Source organism: Pseudophryne corroboree, chromosome 2 (assembly GCF_028390025.1).
Source record: "Pseudophryne corroboree isolate aPseCor3 chromosome 2, aPseCor3.hap2, whole genome shotgun sequence".
Taxonomy (NCBI): Eukaryota; Metazoa; Chordata; class Amphibia; order Anura; family Myobatrachidae; genus Pseudophryne; species Pseudophryne corroboree.
In genome coordinates, this window is record NC_086445.1 from 857962626 (window position 1) to 857974731 (window position 12106).

At 41.3% G+C, this 12106-nt stretch overlaps 1 protein-coding gene across 3 annotated transcripts in view; it reads right to left on the minus strand.

Annotated features, from left to right (window-relative positions):
• Window positions 1–1806: 1806 nt before the first annotated feature.
• The window catches only part of ITGAE (integrin subunit alpha E), a 343943-nt gene continuing 333643 nt past the window's right edge, over window positions 1807–12106 (minus strand). For all 3 annotated transcript variants that reach the window (XM_063955833.1, XM_063955834.1, XM_063955832.1), the window contains 2 exons: window positions 8211–8321; window positions 1807–4418 (listed from right to left, as the gene is read on the minus strand). In XM_063955833.1, coding sequence (XP_063811903.1) covers window positions 4368–4418; window positions 8211–8321 — 162 coding nt within the window. In that variant the 3' untranslated portion in view covers window positions 1807–4367. The remainder of the gene's footprint in view (window positions 4419–8210; window positions 8322–12106) is intronic.

Here is a 12106-nt window from a genome sequence, read left to right on the forward strand (position 1 = left end):
TACCCTGATATATTGATGAATATTTTACAAAGTTCATGGGGTTTCAACTTAGAAATAATGTAAAGGTGTACGTTTGTAACAATGCTCCACTTCCAGTTAGATTTTCTTATTGAAGGTCATTCACTGGAAGAGTACTGTAAATGAGTTAATGCGTATGTGCATATTTGAGAGTTTACATAAGACCCCAATATTGACCCTCCGTTGAATTTATGGAAATTTCCATATTATCATTGATGTTCCAGAAATGAATATTGTCTCTTAATTTGGTTTCTTATGGGAATTTTTATAATTGAATGCAGTCGGGCCACCACTGAGTCTGCCGATCACAAAATTAAGGGCGTCTCTGAAAGAAACATCCTTGTTGTACTTAATACAAGCGATGGCTGTGGAACTTATAAGTCACACTTTCATCTGCACCGGCCCTGTATGCAGTCTGCCCCCTGAAAATGAAGATTCCTAATTGCTACATATTGCGACAATGAGGAATCTCTTTTCGGGGGAATGTATTATTCACAGTCACTGAGACACAGGCCCCAGTAACGTCCAGTCCTGGCAATCAATGAGTAAAGTGATCTTACTTCCTGGATCAGACCCTGAAACTGATTTTCCCCAAACAACTTACTGAAATGTAGCCCATAATCTGTGTGAGGAAATGAGAGGTCTGTGACAATTAATATAGCTATGCCTCATTTCCCATGTCAGATATGTACTTTTTATACCCATATCTGTATACATTCAATTTGTCTGTTTGTTCATTCTCCATAACATGTCCATTGCTGCTCAAACAATATTGTGAATCAATACTGTTAATATATGCAATTGTGTTATGTTATCTGTTACCCTTTAGATAATGTATTCATGTTAGATCTAGTTTTCTATTGTTTACTAACACCACAGTGGACATTCAAAGGGTGAGTCATATAAGGTACCATCGTCCCTTCTTGTTTACTCCCTATTGTCCAGCAGTGAGCTGATCAGACATGGTGGCTCTCTGGCTGATGTAATCACCTTGATTAGAATATGTATTGTATTCCAATGCTGTAAGATCCTAAGACAAAGAAGTCACACACACCCCTGCAATATGAAGCTTCTGGGGGTATAAGTAGAGCTACCCAGAGAGCTGAGGGAGATTCTCTGCTCCTTGACTAAGAAGTAATGTTCTGTCAAGAGTTTGTAGTGGGAATTGTCGTGTGGAATTGGATTACAGAAGTGTGCTGAGCTGTTTATAACCCATTCTGTTCAATAAACCACTGTTGGTTTTTCATCTACCATCGTGCCTGAGTGATTTGGAATGCGGTATCTTCACAATCTGCAATGGATAATGCTATCTAAAGACAGAGCCAGCTATGAGGGCCTATCCCCAGACAGCTGCACTCTCTGGAGCTTGCTACTTTTTGTGTGGTGGCAAATATGTAATATAGCTTATGCTGGCATTCATTATATTATACAGAGCAGTGGTATTCATTATTTATATAACATTACAGCAATACCGTTTGGTGTGTAGTCAGTTTATCAACATTCATAATGTCGACACCAGACTGTTTACATGGTCTGAATGTCGACATTCCACATGTTGAAAGTAACAATGTAAACATTGTCAGAATGTCGACATTGTGAATGTCAGCAGCCAGAATGTGGACACACCATTTAGTTAGGGTCAGGCATCATTTAGGGTTATAACGCATTTAGAGTTAGGTTTAGACTAAAAGTAAACATGAATGGGAAATCCTATTGTTAACATGCTGACTGACAAAATATACCAGACCCGAATATTGTCATATAATAAAGAAAACAAAGAGATTAAGATGCATTCACAACATTTTAATACATTTTATTTTATTTTATTGAATTACTTTTCTATGACAATTACAGGTTGAGTCTCCCTTATCCAAAATGCTTGGGACCAGAGGAATTTTGGATATCGGATTTTTCCGTATTTTGGAATAATTGCATACCATAATGAGATATCATGGTGATGGGACCTAAATCTAAGCACAGAATGCATTTATGTTACATATACACCTTATACACCCAGCCTGAAGGTCATTTTAGCAAATATTTTTTATAACTTTGTGCATTAAACAAAGTGTGTGTACATTCACACAATTCATTTATGTTTCATTTACACCTTATGCACACAGCCTGAAGGTCATTTAATACAATATTTTTAATAACTTTGAGTATTAAACAAAGTTTGTGTACATTGAGCCATCAAAAAACAAAGGTTTCACTGTCTCAGTCTCGCTCAAAAAAGTCCGTATTTCGGAATATTTGGATATGGGATACTCAACCTGTATATTTCACTGCTTTTAAAACTCAGTAACAGAAAAGCAAAATTATTTTAAGAGATAAAACAATGACTTTTTATGTATACTTATTATACTACTCATGCTTAGAAAGGGTTATTTTTCTTGCTACTGAAATTGTACCATTGCAATGGACCACTTACTAGGAATAGTGGGTCTGAGTCAGCATGGGTTGTAGTTGTGCGAAAAATCGCACAACTACAACCCTTTTCACTAATATGCGGGGGGACGCCCAGCACAGGGAAAGTCCACCCGCATGTCGGGTCCTACCCCCGCTAACATACAAGCACTTCGCTAAGCAGCGAAGCGCTTGCATGATAAGGGCCGCCATGTTTTGGGTCGCAGTGATGGCGTGTGACATCACGCAGCTGCCGTAGTCTGCCCCACAAATGGTCCGGACGCACCTTCATTGTCCGTACTGCGCCAACAAAACGGTGCACCGACTCACACAAAACACGGCATCGCCCCCGTCATCGCCCCCAACAGGACTTAGACTGCAATCTCATTTGATCGCAGTTTAAGTCCTCGCGTATGTGCAGTGCTAAAATTGCCAAATAGCGATATTGGCACTTCAGCGATTGATGCTGAATAAGGCCCTGTTCCGTTACCTATGCTCAGATGAAATTATATGTATTAAATAATCACATACACACATATATTTGAGTCATAAATATAATGCAGTCCTGGCAAGTCTTTCACTCCATTTGTTGGAATAATTTTTTGATAAATAATACAGCTTTGTTGACGAGTTGATGCGTACGTACAGTAGTACCTCAGGGGCTAATCAAGATTATACTTTGCTACCAGACTTAATGTAAAGTTCAATTCAATTACTCCTATTTTCTTTAAAACAAATTTCTGTGTCTTTTTAATATGATGTTTTCTCAGTATATAGGATTTTTGCCTATTTATCAAAGCACCCTATGATTACTCCCTAGAACAGGCAGTTGTCTTCAACAGGGCGTTATGCTTCTCCATATAAAGTATAGGAAATCTTATTTATTAAGGACGATGGTAAAGCAAGTACCGATGCTGTCCTCCTATTGCTAATGCCACTTTGGGATGGTACTAGCCAGGTTCAAACAAGAAAAATGCATTATTTATATAAAGCATATATTCTGATTTTAAATCATTTTTCTATTTTGTTCTTTTTAGAAAAAAACAACAAAAAACCAGTGTACAGTATTTGATTTTAATTGAATCTGAAATTCCCAGTTCCATTGTGCCAGTGGGAGCTGGCAAGAATTTTGTCACCTAAGTGGTAGGACTACACTTAAGGCCAGTACTCACTGGCCGATGCGGGAGAGATGTGTGCTGAGCGTGCAGGGGGGGAGACGGGGGGGGGGGGGCGCTCATTTCACCCAGCGGGTGAAATGTGTGACCCGCTAGATTGGCCTGCACGGCAGGCCAATCTAGCACCAGTGATAGCGATGCGCGGGGCTGTGCATTGCTATCGCTGTAGGGGGTACACACGGAGCGATCAGGCTTAAAATCTAAGCAATCTAGTCAGATTGCTTAGATTTTAAGCAGCGGACGCTCCGTGAGTACCCCCCTTTAAGGCTGCCAGCCAATGTCATTGTTCAGCTGCCCCAGTGACATTTTTTATGATAAATTATCAAGAAGAACATTTCTTTTGCAATTCTTTTTGCAATGGAATCAATCAAAATTCTTCATTTTAGACAGGTCTTAATATATAAATAGACCCTTTAAACTTCTTTACACTTGGAATTGTTATGTCTGGGCTTATTATTTCTTTAATTTCTATTCTTTATAAACTTTTTACTGCTTATTTGTTTTGGTCTACATATGCTGACACTGTATGTTACTAGTGTACATTTGTTTCCTAGATGAATGTTTTGTTTATTGACTTAATCAATGTCCTTTGACCCCATTACTTTTGATGGTGTGGCATTTGCACTGTGCACACCAATAGCAACGTTACATGTGGCACAGAAGTTACCATGAAACATACAGTATGATGCGGATGTCTATTACTGAATATGTATTTATTGCCGAGATACATTTGGAGTATACATTGCAGAATATGGGTAGATGTCAATATCACTCTTCATTCTGGTCAAAGTTTTTATATTTTCTTTTGAAGAAACCACACTGTAAAAAAGAAATCATTTACATATCATATTAGTAAGACACAGTGGTTTATCACGTAATGCGATCATTTCTAAATAAAACCATATCGACATGGAAATGGGTAGTGGAATGATAACAGGTTTAGTCTACTCAATGAATCATGTGTCTTCAAAGGGAATTTGTCAACGAATAAGGCAAATTTTGGATTCCAATATACATCAAAGCCTGTGTATTATTGCACATAACTGATACTGTCGCAGCCAGTATCGGATTGGGGCATGAAGGGCCCACCAGGGGGGGATGCAGTGGCAGGGGCCCATGTTTAGGGGTGTGGCCAGTCACCACAGCAGCTTGGCTATCCATTAGAGAGTGCATTGTCTGGGCCCCCTGATAAATATTTATAGTCTATATATACTGCTAGTGCATAATGATAATGTACCAGATTAATAATAGCAGCAATGCACTGTAGGGAATACAATAAATAGTGGAAAACTGCTCTAATCAAGCTGGTAACAATCCCCAGGTGCTGCGGGAGGGGGTTACTCTAGACAAGAAATACAAAAGGGATTTTTCCCACGCACTCTGCTGGCTGTTAGTAAGAAGAACTATATACTATGTAATAATAGGAAATTTAGAGCTCTTCGTTACATATGTTTTGCAAAAGATATGATAAGCCTCCAGGCCACTTCACGGCTGCTCTATTACTGGAGGTCCCTAACTAAGCATAGGTCCAGGGCTTGGACCCCACAAAGTCGGCTCAGGCCCGACCACCCCAGGGCAGCACACCATTGAAATACTAAAGTGTTAATATGTGTTAAGAAAGAAGCAGAGGCTATGGGTTAGAAAGTGCTACAAAAATAAGGGTGTTAATAAAATACTCAAAAGAGTAATATTAGTGAAAAAATAGGAGTGTTACATAAGTGCTAAATAAATAATATGGCATGCTACCCCAAGGTGGCCCAGCCCCACCAGACCTGGGGGGTACCACTCCCCAAACCCATACACAGCATAATAATAATAACAACATCCACTATGGGTCATACAATTGCTTAATGTATGGCCACATGATAATGGCACATACAGAACATATCCAGATTGAGAGCTAGTTTACCTGGAGGCACCCCTGTATCCTCCAAATGGCACCACAGGACCCAGCATGCCCTCCTGATGCTGGCTCCATCTATGCCTCTCTGAACTGCAATAAATAGTGGAAAACTGCTCTAATCAAGCTGGTAACAATCCCCAGGTGCTGCGGGAGGGGGAGGGGCCATTATCATGTGGCCATACATTAAGCAATTGTATGATCCATAGTGGATGTTATTATTATTATGCTGTGTATGGGTTTGGGGAGTGGTACCCCCCACGTCTGGCGGGGCTGGGCCACCTTGGGGTAGCATGCCATATTATTTATTTAGCACTTATGTAACACTCCTATTTTTTCACTAATATTACTCTTTTGAGTATTTTATTAACACCCTTATTTTTGTAGCACTTTCTAACCCATAGCCTCTGCTTCTTTCTTAACACATATTAACACTTTAGTATTTCAATGGTGTGCTGCCCTGGGGTGGTCGGGCCTGAGCCGACTTTGTGGGGTCCAAGCCCTGGACCTATGCTTAGTTAGGGACCTCCAGTAATAGAGCAGCCGTGAAGTGGCCTGGAGGCTTATCATATCTTTTGCAAAACATATGTAACGAAGAGCTCTAAATTTCCTATTATTACATAGTATATAGTTCTTCTTACTAACAGCCAGCAGAGTGCGTGGGAAAAATCCCTTTTGTATTTACTGTAGGGAATACACCATAGTCCTGTGCAGTATAAAGTAACTTATGTGTAATGTATAATTAAGGTGCACAGTCTGGAACTAATCCCTAGAGGAGGAGATGGGCTCCCAGGCAGTGGAGCCCACCGGTGGTTTCACCTGTATACCTGTGAGCCAGTCCAAACCTGGTCACAGCCAAGAAGCCCCAGACTCTGTGTTGCCATACTAATACCCTGTCTATCTGCCACTGAGACGGGTAGATTCTGAGCTACAGTACTGTACATCAGACATATCCCAGAGATATGTAATTACTCAGTGAGCTCCACCAGTACTGTGCCTAATCGGCGGACAATAAGAGGACGTAATAGACCATGTATACCCAACAGTTTCCTGTTTTACTGTCTTGGTGTTTGTAAGTGTTATCTGGATCTACTATGTCTGTTATCTATATACCAAATAGTTTGTCCTTCACTGACTTTGGCTAGTTTAACAATGCTCCATATCAGCCTGCACTGACCGATGCATGTTCTTGATTGTTTCAATCTGGCAACCGTATTCCTTCTCTAATACTAGGGGCTTGATTTAGAGGTGCATGCAAACACCACACAAGGCCGATATTCACATGGTCGAGCGATTATTTGCTTCTGTGCATGCCCAATAAATTGGCGCATGCGTTTCCATGAGTGTACGTACAAAGGCACTATAGCATATGGGGGAGCTGGCATCAGAATTCGAGATGGGAGTTCCTGGGTGGTGTCTGGGAGTGAATGCATAAATATCCTTTTGTGAGTGTGTTATATTCCTTCTCTAATACTAGGGGCTTGATTTAGAGGTGCATGCAAACACCACACAAGGCCGATATTCACATGGTCGAGCGATTATTTGCTTCTGTGCATGCCCAATAAATTGGCGCATGCGTTTCCATGAGTGTACGTACAAAGGCACTATAGCATATGGGGGAGCTGGCATCAGAATTCGAGATGGGAGTTCCTGGGTGGTGTCTGGGAGTGAATGCATAAATATCCTTTTGTGAGTGTGTTATATGAGTGTTTAAGTCTTGTCACTGTAATCGGGCTGCGTTCTCAGACGCACAGTTGCTTTCACAGTGCCATGCTCCGACTGAAGCATTGCACCTGCCATAAGTTGATGTAAGTGTCAATGATGGATGCAATGGTGCTCCAGTGGTTGGTGATGTTACAGCGGGCAGAGGTGCAGAAGGTGAGTGTCTCAGGGTTTGCACACTCAGGTAATGCACAAGGGGATTGCTGATTTTTGCATTTGCATATTGTCACAATGGCAACTCCATCAACAGGCGCTAGAGCGGATGCAACAGCGCCCACCTCTGAATCGGGCCACCAGATCAATCACATTTTTGAGCTAAATAAGACACCTAAAATAGTTGGTGTGTTTGCATAATGTTACCTATTCTTTACTCCATAGGACACTGATATCCAAGCAGCTTATAAGAAGGCAGGTACTCATGCATCTATCATGTAAGACTCTAAGGAATGTAGTGTGACCAGGTATCAGGTTGTGGGTGGCCGAACTGTTATACACAGACTCTATACTGGTGAGTTTCTATACTAAAGCATTATCAGTGATGTCATGAACAATAAATGACATGCTATATTTTATATTTAAATGTTTTGTCGTGTTCCAGATTCCCTTTGTACACTTTAGCTATCAAAGAGCTGTGAGGTGGCTATAGCGGCTTTGGTGTTAGGTAGAATACTGAATAAAACTATACATAACAATTATATTTTTGGTTTTGCTGTCTTTTAAAAGCTCAAAATAAAATGGCTAAAATGAAGCATAGGCAGGAACAGAGTGAAGTGCAAGGTGTAATAATCTATATTATTGCACTACAAACATTGGCTAGTCTAGAATACTATGAAGTAGATTTGTGAAGGAGCGGCTTGTCAAAGCCTTAGGTCATCGGTGAAAAAAGAAATAAATGCTAAACCAGGCTTAAATAAACTAAAACTTCAATATTCCCAGAACTACCATAACAAGTATAAGGTAAGTTTAATCATTCATTTCCAGTAACGTACCTTGATAAGAATGACAACAATTACTAGCAGAAGCAGAATTCCCCCGATAGAACTACCAATGACAACAGGCATAATATTCATCTCTTTCTTTTCAAGAATCATAATGGATAACTACAATGAACAGAAATAGAAAAGACAATTAACACTGGGTGCACAGATGGGATTAATTTGGAGATGTATGTAAACCTGATGTTTAGCTATATCCCCAATGTTCTTGGATCTGCATATGCACAGAAGTGGCACTGCGCATGAGCAGATCCAGTGCTGCAATGCTGATCACAGCATCCGAAACACTGCAGCATGACTTACTGCTGGCATTTGGGGGCGGCGACGGGGCAGCAACAGGCAGCGTTACAGAAGACAGGGGCATTGGTCCAATATTCTGGGTGTGCTAAAGGCAGTGGCTGCTTCACTGACTTTAGCAACATGAAACTCCCGGTCAGCCTGAGCAACCTGAGGGTTACCCAGATAACCTACAGTATGTTCACGCAGAGTGGTCCAATGTTCCATCTCTGAATGCAGCCGTGGATCACAAAAGCATGCAGTGGGCGTCTTTCTATTACTGATGCCTCCTACAGCTTTTACATATTTTACAAAGGTGCAGCCGCTGTGTATTTAGCGTCCATCGCTGAATCCGACCCAATATTAGATTGCCATTACATCTCTCAAGTGGCACTGCTGGGACTTCTAGCTCCACAACAGCTAGAAAGCCACCCAAATCTTGAAATGATAGCAGCATATAGGAATCACAATTAAGTAGTGCTATATATCAGAGGTTTTACTTTAACGTTAAACCGGTAAAAGGTACTGCCATACTGCAATAATGCTGCTTAGTTCAAGTTATTACCATTACCCAGTAACAGAAAAGTCTGACAGCAGATTTTTAAGCAAGACACCAGTTAGGATCATTAATAATAATAATAATAATAATAATAATAATTTTATTTATATAGCGCTCTTTCTCCAATAGGACTCAAGGCGCTTAACAGATACATAACATAATATAGTACAGAAAACAATGAAGTACAGAACAGATTTTCATAAAATACAGAAGCGTGTAGATACTAAAGGGACAATTATGGGAATGCTTGAGTAAAAAGGAAAGTCTTGAGTCTACTTTTGAAGGATTCTATAGTTGGGGCCTCTCGCACTGTGCGGGGAAGTGAGTTCCATAGAGTCGGAGCCGCATGACTAAAAGCTCGACCCCCAAATGAATTACGGGAGATTCTAGGTACTGCTAAAAGTCCTTCATCTACAGATCGCAGTAATCGAGTGGGGCAGTATGGGGTCAGTAGCTGCTTCAGGTACCTTGGGCCCTGGTCATGTAGTGCTTTGAAACTCAGTAAGCCAATCTTGAAGATGATTCGCCATCTTACAGGCAGCCAGTGAAGGGAGTAGAGTATGGATGTTATGTGGCTAGAACGGGGCTGGTTCGTTAACAGCCTGGCAGCTGTGTTTTGCATCAGCTGTAAGTGGTGCAATTCTTTTGCTGGGAGACCAAGGTAGAGGGCATTACAGTAGTCTAATCGAGATGCTACAAATGCGTGGATGACTTTTGTCAGATCATCTGAGGGAATTAAGTGCTTGATTCTGGCTATGTTCCTCAGGTGAAAGGATGAGGATTTGATTGTGGCTGATATCTGATGTTTAAGTGTCAAGCCACCATCCAGGACAACACCAAGATTCTGCACACGATCACTGGTTTGTAATTCTGAATCCCCGAGTGTAAGTCCAGTTGGTTTGCTATGCTGCAGTCTTGTCCTTTGATGTTGCGGTCCTATCATAAGGACCTCTGTTTTATCCGGGTTCAGTCGCAGCCAACTAGCACTCATCCACTCCTGGAGTTCAGCTAGACAGCCATTTAGGGTTGCTATTGGGTTATCAGTGCCCGGAGCAAAGGACAAGTACAGTTGTGTATCATCTGCATAGCAGTGGTAGACTAGCCCATGGCGCCTGATTATTTCACCCAGCGGGAGCATGTATACTGCAAAAAGCATGGGGGATAGTATAGAACCTTGTGGGACACCACATGGCAATGGCACTGGTGGTGATGAGTATAATCCAGACGATACTCTCTGTGACCTGCCTGTGAGAAATGATTTGAACCAATTTAGGACTGTGCCATCCAGTCCACAAAAATGTATCAGACGCTCAATCATGGTCCACGGTATCAAATGCTGCAGAGAGATCCAGAAGGATTAATATTGAACAGTCGCCTCTGTCTCTTGCCGTCAGAAGATCATTTAACACACACACCAGAGCTGTTTCAGTGCTATGTCTTCTCCTGAATAATGATTCATTGTGAGAAAGTTTGTGTTCCCTCGCAATCTTCTTTTTGTTCTCACTGGTTAAAAATGATAAAACATTACAAAGTCTTTTCCAAACACACCCATGTGACAAGGAAATCAGCTACAGACCTGGATTTCAATCTGCAGTCTAAAATTTCACGTATGGCACTTGCAGTTCACCATTTTCAGTCTGAGCTCACTCACATAATCAAATATATATATAAACGAGAAAGTTCTGCACTCTCATCAATGTTCCCAATGGTGGGTGCTCCCAACAGATGAAATGTCCGCAAATGTAGATGAGAATTCCATGTGGTGGAGGGTGTACTCTCACTGTATACAGAGTCCAAACACTTCTTCAAGACAATGTTTTATTGTAGCCTCATAGGTTTCAACGTTTCGATCCAGAACAAGGATCTTTTTCAAGAAAGGCCATACATAAATCATCAGATCCAATCTTAGTATAATAATTCATAATAGTTAGAAGTATATCTAGAAAAAAATAGAACAAAACATGACTGAGCCTCCCAGGTCCCAATACATAACAATAATGGTGACAATTAGAGATGAGCGGGTTCGGTTTCTCTGAATCCGAACCCGCCCGAACTTCATGGTTTTTTTCACGGGTCCGAGCAGACTCGGATCCTCCCGCCTTGCTCGGTTAACCCGAGCGCGCCCGAACGTCATCCTGACGCTGTCGGATTCTCGCGAGACTCGGATTCTATATAAGGAGCCGCGCGTCGCCGCCATTTTCACACGTGCATTGAGATTGATAGTGAGAGGACGTGGCTGGCGTCCTCTCCATTTAGATTATAAGAGAGAGAGATTTACTGGAGCTTAGGACTAGGAGGAGTACTGTAGAAGTGTAGAGAGTGCAGAGAGTTTACTAGTGAGTGACCACCAGACAGTGCAGTTTATTTAATATATCCGTTCTCTGCCTGAAAAAAGCGATACACACAGTGACTCAGTCACATACCATATCTGTGTGCACTGCTCAGGCTCAGCCCAGTGTGCTGCATCATCTATATATATTATATATCTGTCTGACTGCTCAGCTCACACAGCTTATAATTGTGGGGGAGACTGGGGAGCACTGCAGTGCCAGTTATAGGTTATAGCAGGAGCCAGGAGTACATAATATTATATAGTGAGTGACCACCAGACAGTGCAGTTTATTTAATATATCCGTTCTCTGCCTGAAAAAAGCGATACACACAGTGACTCAGTCACATACCATATCTGTGTGCACTGCTCAGGCTCAGCCCAGTGTGCTGCATCATCTATATATATTATATATCTGTCTGACTGCTCAGCTCACACAGCTTATAATTGTGGGGGAGACTGGGGAGCACTGCAGTGCCAGTTATAGGTTATAGCAGGAGCCAGGAGTACATAATATTATATTAAAATTAAACAGTGCACACTTTTGCTGCAGGAGTGCCACTGCCAGTGTGACTGACCAGTGACCTGACCACGACCACACTGACCACCAGTATAGTTAGTAGTATACTTATATTGTGATTGCCTGAAAAAGTTAAACACTCGTCGTGTGACTTCACTTGTGTGTTTTTTTTTTTTTTATTCTATAAAAATAAAACTCATTCTGCT